This window comes from Phalaenopsis equestris, unplaced genomic scaffold (genome assembly GCF_001263595.1).
Source record: "Phalaenopsis equestris unplaced genomic scaffold, ASM126359v1 Scaffold000002, whole genome shotgun sequence".
Lineage (NCBI taxonomy): Eukaryota > Viridiplantae > Streptophyta > Magnoliopsida > Asparagales > Orchidaceae > Phalaenopsis > Phalaenopsis equestris.
In genome coordinates this window covers 2,350,666-2,357,070 of record NW_018164444.1, presented here as the reverse complement: position 1 = coordinate 2,357,070, position 6,405 = coordinate 2,350,666, and the positions used below count along the sequence as shown (strand labels likewise).

The 6,405-nt window shown below is 34.1% G+C and overlaps 3 protein-coding genes across 4 annotated transcripts in view; 2 read left to right on the top strand and 1 right to left on the bottom strand.

The window, feature by feature from the left end:
• Nucleotides 1-550: 550 nt before the first annotated feature.
• LOC110038254 (basic blue protein-like) lies at nucleotides 551-2,280 on the top strand. Its single transcript, XM_020743031.1, has 2 exons — nucleotides 551-808; nucleotides 1,719-2,280. The coding sequence occupies exons 1-2, from the start codon at nucleotides 652-654 to the stop codon at nucleotides 2,048-2,050; spliced, it is 489 nt and encodes a 162-aa protein (XP_020598690.1). The 5' UTR covers nucleotides 551-651; the 3' UTR covers nucleotides 2,051-2,280.
• A 2,056-nt stretch (nucleotides 2,281-4,336) lies between these two features.
• LOC110029608 (basic blue protein-like) lies at nucleotides 4,337-5,922 on the top strand. The gene is made up of 2 exons (XM_020731979.1): nucleotides 4,337-4,710; nucleotides 5,454-5,922. The coding sequence occupies exons 1-2, from the start codon at nucleotides 4,554-4,556 to the stop codon at nucleotides 5,777-5,779; spliced, it is 483 nt and encodes a 160-aa protein (XP_020587638.1). The 5' UTR covers nucleotides 4,337-4,553; the 3' UTR covers nucleotides 5,780-5,922.
• Nucleotides 5,544-6,405, bottom strand: part of LOC110029600 — a 28,197-nt gene continuing 27,335 nt past the window's right edge. For both annotated transcript variants that reach the window (XM_020731958.1, XM_020731965.1), the window contains one exon: nucleotides 5,544-5,616. The gene's annotated coding sequence lies outside the window, so the exon portion shown is untranslated. The remainder of the gene's footprint in view (nucleotides 5,617-6,405) is intronic.

Here is a 6,405-nt window from a genome sequence, read left to right as displayed (position 1 = left end):
CAGAGCTGATGAACCAAATTTGAACATAGACTAACTTGCATGTTAATGTTTATAAACAAACTCATTTATTGCTCAAAAATTAACTTATAAAATATCATATGCGTGTGTTATATACTAGTATGTACAACACAAAATTGGCTACTACTACTTTAAAGCACTCGCTGCCGACTGGGGACTCTCCCCAGAACAATTTTTAAAAAGTACTTCACCCTCAACTCGAAATTTACATGATGTACCCACGAAATGGTAATTGTTCAATTAAAAACATTAATTCTCCCTATTGACTAGGTCTAACTCGGACTTCTTCAAAGTCAGCCGGGTCCACCATACATCTAAATCAATTAAATGGATCAACAAACTCAGCAAATCATTCCATTTGTACTGATTTTGTGCGCCAATGAGTCTAATGTTTGCCTCATATCATTCACAAAGCATTTGTTTTCATTATGGTGGCGGCCTGCGCCAGCAGCTACAGAAGAAACTTGAGTCAAATGCTTCTATAAAAGCAACTACACATTTCAATGTTTTCTCCATCCCAAAGCACCCTTCTTTTTCTTCTTTCTGCTGACTAAAAGGGCTTCTAAAGAACCCTAATTCTCTATAAATTTAGGGCAGAAAGGTGCAGAGAGAGAGAGAGAGAGGAGAACTGCAATGGCTCTGAAGCTGGTTATGTTTATTGCTATGGCTATAGTTCCAGCTATAGTTGGAGCGACCGAGTATGTTGTAGGGGAGGAGAAGGGCTGGACTCTTGGAGTGAACTACACTAAATGGGCTGAGGGGAAGGAGTTCAAAGTTGGGGATCAGATTAGTAAATAGATCTAACTTCTTTCTCGTGTTTTGTTAATGTTTTATAATTTTATAATTTGATGAATTTATAATATCAATGGCTCAAATGCATGTTAAAATTATTTCAGTTTGTTTTGAGATAAATATACCAAATTGATTGAAGTATTTATGTGTGCCACGATCAAATCATTGCAAATTTGATAAAGCATAAAAAATATGGGTTGGGGCTTTCCAACGAATTTTGATATTTGAGATATCGAATTACATTTTCGTACTATTAGTGCTAATATTGATATTCTCGGGTCCATGGAAGAAATAACTGATTAGCCTTTTTTACTCTAGTTTAGAGTTTAGGTATTATTTTTTACCTTTCCTTCCGAAAAATAAAAAAGAGATACTAATGGGAACCCTTCGAGCTGACGAAATTAGTACGAAAAGAGAGGGATTCGAACCCTCGGTAAACAAAAGTCTGCATAAGCAGGTAAAGAGTACATGTGTTGAGCTACTAAAGAAGTAATAACCCCTAAAGAGGCTAGAGCAAGGCCCAATTGAAAATGAAGCGACCTTTATGTCCACGTCCTAATCGACCCCCCGGGGGAATATGTGCTTCTAAAAGATCTTTGATACTGTGCCCAATACCGAAGTTAGTTCTATACATATGACAAACAACGAGAAAAAAGGAATGCAATAGCTAAGAGAATTTGAAAAATGAACAGAAATAGGCACCAGATTTGTAAATACCAATGTTTCGGATGACATGTATGCAATTGCCCTTATATTATCTTCAAACTCAACATCATGCTCCTATTCATCCAGTAAAAGCTAAAATCGCATATTGAACACCTCTAATTTCATTAAAGACACGTAAATAGGCATAAATTGCAAATCTAAATTTTGTCAAATAAGATGAATTTTTTTTTTTATTTTTGCAGCTTTTAACTACGTACGGGGGAAGCACAACGTGCTGAAAGTGAGAGGGGAGGCAGAATTCAATTCCTGCAACAAACTGGGACAAGTTCCGCCTCTGACATCGGGAAACAATTCGTTTATTTTCATCACCGGCGGAAGAAAATGGTACATTTGCGCCTTCGAAGACCACTGCCAGAGAGGAATGAAGCTTTCCATCAACGTAGAAGAAGCGGAGGCTCCCGCTCCTTCGCCCACCGACGGGTATGACAACTCGGCCGGCAATATTGCTACGTTTGGCTATTATAAATATTTGGTGGGATTGGCTGCTGTGTTGGGAGTGGGGGTTATGTTATGATGAGTGTGGGGGAATTTGTGTGGATGGCTTTGTTTATGCGTGTTTTTTTTTATATATATTTGGGTATGTGATATTGTGTGATGGAGTGAGCTGTTTATTTAAATTATTAATAAAATTCCTCTTGTTGAATCGAGTTCACCTGTTGAAGTGGTTGCCTAAGTAGCTGAATCGAGCTTGTTTATCGATCTGATCATTCTCATCTTCCTCGAAAGGACAACCTAGCCCACCTATACAAGAGCAGTATTAGACATAGTATTAAATATTATAAATATTACGCCCATCGTCAGGGCCTGCGAACGATGGCATGAATTGCATTACACCACTGTGCGCACGGTGTAATGCGATTCAGGTCATCAACCACACGCCTGATTATCCGGACATAATATTTTTTCATTAGCTTGGTTGTTATACTAAATAGGAATAACTCGAAGTATATTGAGGAGCATGAAAAAGATGTTGCTTGTTTCAATCTAGATTATTCACCGGGCATATAATCCATTCTAAGTTAATTTTGATCCAAAAAATTTAAAAAATTGGTAATGTTTTCTCTAAGTAAATATATAGTGGGCATATTTTTACAAATATGATTTGTGAGTCATAAAATCAAATTTTCTTCTTATAAAACGATGTTTCTCAACCACAAAGCATCACACTATAATAGCACAAAGTACATTATAATTTTTTGATAAAATCAACCAAAATTAAACAATTAAATAATTGTCATAAAATTATCCTCGATTCTGACAAAAAACTTAAAATATTAAAAAATATTTTAAAAAAATTTAGTTTTATCATAAAAATTATATCTCCTCGAGAATTATAGTATCAGATATATTTTTGAACATTTATATGCATACCACACAATCGTTATGTATTTACATATTTACACGTAAATTTTGATGCTTGTATAACACGTTAATGTTACTATCACGTCAAAACACAAAAAAAGGGTGTTTTTAACTTCAAGAGGAATTAATATCAATGATTTTTTTTATATGATGTTAAGAGATTTTAAGTGTTATGAGAGTAAACATTAAAGTTGAAGTATTTTATACGTAATAAATAAAATTTGTGTGATTTTTTCCCCTTTTTCCAACTTGCCTCTTTATAGTAGCATCTTTTCTCTTTAAAAATCCACCATAAACCCAACGCTGCCTTACGCATTAGTGATATGTATAAGGATTGGTTACTACAAGAACCATACATACTCCTCATTTATATATTTGATTGGATTACATTGAGCAAAATTTTATACAAGCTCACAAATTCAACTATTCAATCGAGAACGAACTCGGAACTCAGTCAAAGTTGTATTCACATAGAATCAAGACTCATTGAGTCGTCCTAGAGATAGACCTCCCTCGATCCTCAATAAACTAATTTGAATTTATGTCGACAGACTCATGACCTCACACACTCAACAAGGCTATATCACTGCACAAAATTGGCTACTATTTTAAAGCATTCGCCAACGACTAGGGACTCTTGCGAGATCAATTTGTCAATCATACTCACCCTCAACCTAAAATTTACTTGATGTACCCACCATACAGATAGTTGCCAACATTGTCAACTACATGAGTTGAATTATGCATTCTTCTCATAATTTTATCATTTCGCTTTTTGAGTGGAAATCAACCATAGGCATGGGTATAGTAAGCTTGTAAACATTAAAAAATTGTTCAATTAAAATCATTAATTCTCACTGTTCGTTCTCTCTTGACCAGATCAAACTTGCTCATAATTTTTCCAACTCGGTCAGGTTCACCATAAACAAAAATCAACTGAATGAATCATTTACAAAATAAATTAATGCAACTATTTTCCCAAAGATTTTTACATGTAAATTAATGAAACCTATACCTAAAATAAATCTCAACTTCTAAAGCACGGGCATATCACACTATTTAAAGAAATTTAAACAAAAAATAATAAAATAAAAACCGCTCCAAATTCAAAACCTGACCCTACTCCTCCCCATCAAGCCAAGTTCTAACCAAACCAAATAAGCTCAATTCAATCATCCAAAACATTGTCTAACAATGGATGCTGATTATCAGATGCCGCACAATCCACCCAACCCAATCCCAGAAGCATCCAAAATATTTCTTTTTTTAACTAATGGATGACAACAAAGATAAAAATAATAATTCAACTTCCTTTACTTCTTCAGACCAACACAAATAAAATATATAAAGATAAACAGTTAAATTTGACTCAGCAAATCATTCCATTTGTACAAATTTGTGAGCCGAAGAGCCTTCTTTTTCACAACGCGTTTGTTTTCTTATATGTTTGTTTAAGCGTTTCCTAATGATATCTCCATTAAGGTGCCGGCCTGCGCCAGCAGCTACAGAAGAAACTGAGTCAAACGCTTCTATAAAAGCAACTCCACATTTCAATCTTCTCTTACTCCCAAAGCACTCTTCCTTTTCTCCTTTCTGCTGACTAAAAGGGCTTCTTAAGAGGCAGAAAGGAGTAGAGCGAAAGAGAGAAAACTCCAATGGCTCTGAAGCTGGCTCTGTTTATTGCTATGGCTGTAGTTCCAGCTATAGTTGGGGCGACTGACTTTCTTGTAGGAGACGAGAAGGGCTGGACTCTTGGAGTGAACTACACTAAATGGGCTGAGGGGAAGAAGTTCAAAGTTGGGGATAACCTCGGTGAATCAATCTAACTTGTTTCTCATGTTTTGTTAGTGCTATATATTTTGATACTTTGATGAATTTACAATACCAAAGGCTCAAACGCATGTTAAAATCAATAAGTTTATTTCGAGATAAATATACAAAATTTATATTATAATCATCTTCCATAAAAGTATAATGATTTATGAAAATTCTGATGAGGGCATCTTGGACTTCTTCTTCTTTTTTTTTTTCTTGTAATTACTGCTAAATGTAGGAAAAGTTTCTTTATTTGAAGATTCTGGTTGAATTTATATCAGAGAGATTTAAGTGTGACAATTGTAAATAATTATTATTTATTAAAAAATGAGATTGAACGCATGATTAATACAGATGAATGATGAATGACCAAAAATCTGTAAAAATTATTATAAAATTGCATGATAAGTACAAGAAAAACTTATCTCATTATATAATAATATATCCTAATGCGATGGGTCAAAGAGCTCCTGGAAGAGTTCTATCTTCTAAAAGGTTCAGCCATGGGCAACCACAAATATCAATTTTATCTTTGCATCCTATATTTTATATTATCTTCAAACTCAACATTAAGCTCTTATTCAACCAGAACACATCAATTTTTATAACAATTTAACAGTTTAAAATCTAACATGATCCTCATAGAGCAATATTCATTGAGATTCATCATAAAAATTCTGATGCATTTAATTGAGATAAAAATCAAAGAAATAACGGAAACAGGATGAAAACTTTGGCAGTTTTTAACTACGCACCGGGGAGACACAACGTGCTGGCTGTTGGAGGCGCGGCCTTCAGTTCCTGCAACAAAACGGCAGAAACGCCGCCATTGACAACAGGAAAGGATCCGGTAGCTTTAAACAAAGCTGGAAGAAAATGGTACATTTGCTCCATCGGCGACCACTGCAGAGAAGGAATGAAGCTTTTCATCAACGTAGAAGAAGCAGAGGCTCCCGCTCCATCGCCGACCGGAGGGGATGACTACTCGGCCGCCAATATTGCTTCGTTTAGTTATAAGTATTTTGTGGGATTGGCTGCTGTGCTAGGAGTGGTGTTTATGTCCTGATGAGTTTGAAGAATTTGTGTTGTTGGATTTGTTTTAACTCTTTTCTTTTTTTCTTTTTTTCTTTTTTGGGGGCATGTGTTTGTTCGTTTTGGTGTGACATTATGTGGTGATGCAATGTGCTTTTTATTTAAATTCTTAATAAAAAATTTATCTTCTTTTCGATTAGTTGATTTCTTTTTTTTTTATGCTTCTGTATTTACATATATAAAGCCTAGGTTTTGCTTTTTATATTTATACCACTTAAAATTTTCACATCCCATCAAAAATATCATCATTTTAACTTTTAAAAGTGAAATAAATACACTTTTTCATGTATAGGCAAGGGGTTATGCATGTAAAATTGAAATTTAGGTGTTAACTGGATAGTAAATACATAAGATTTAATTGGTATGTATGCAAATCTATATATATATATATATATTTAGCTGCTGTTTGTGTTGGGATACTACTGATGGAGATGAGAGCCTACTTATTTTATGAGATAAGGGAAGTAAATATACACTTAAAAACATTGAAAATGTCATTCAATATAATTTATGCTATTCATTCATAACCTGTTTGGTTTTTTTTATATGATATAAAAAGTGCTATATAAATAAATATAAATAGTTAGATATTATATATAT

Coding starts and splice junctions, on each gene's coding strand:
- LOC110038254 (XM_020743031.1), top strand. CDS start 652: ATGGCTCTGAAGCTGGTTATGTTTATTGCTATGGCTATAGTTCCAGCT. Junction 809..1,718: donor CAAAGTTGGGGATCAGATTA/GTAAATAGATCT, acceptor TTATTTTTGCAG/CTTTTAACTACGTACGGGGG.
- LOC110029608 (XM_020731979.1), top strand. CDS start 4,554: ATGGCTCTGAAGCTGGCTCTGTTTATTGCTATGGCTGTAGTTCCAGCT. Junction 4,711..5,453: donor CAAAGTTGGGGATAACCTCG/GTGAATCAATCT, acceptor AAACTTTGGCAG/TTTTTAACTACGCACCGGGG.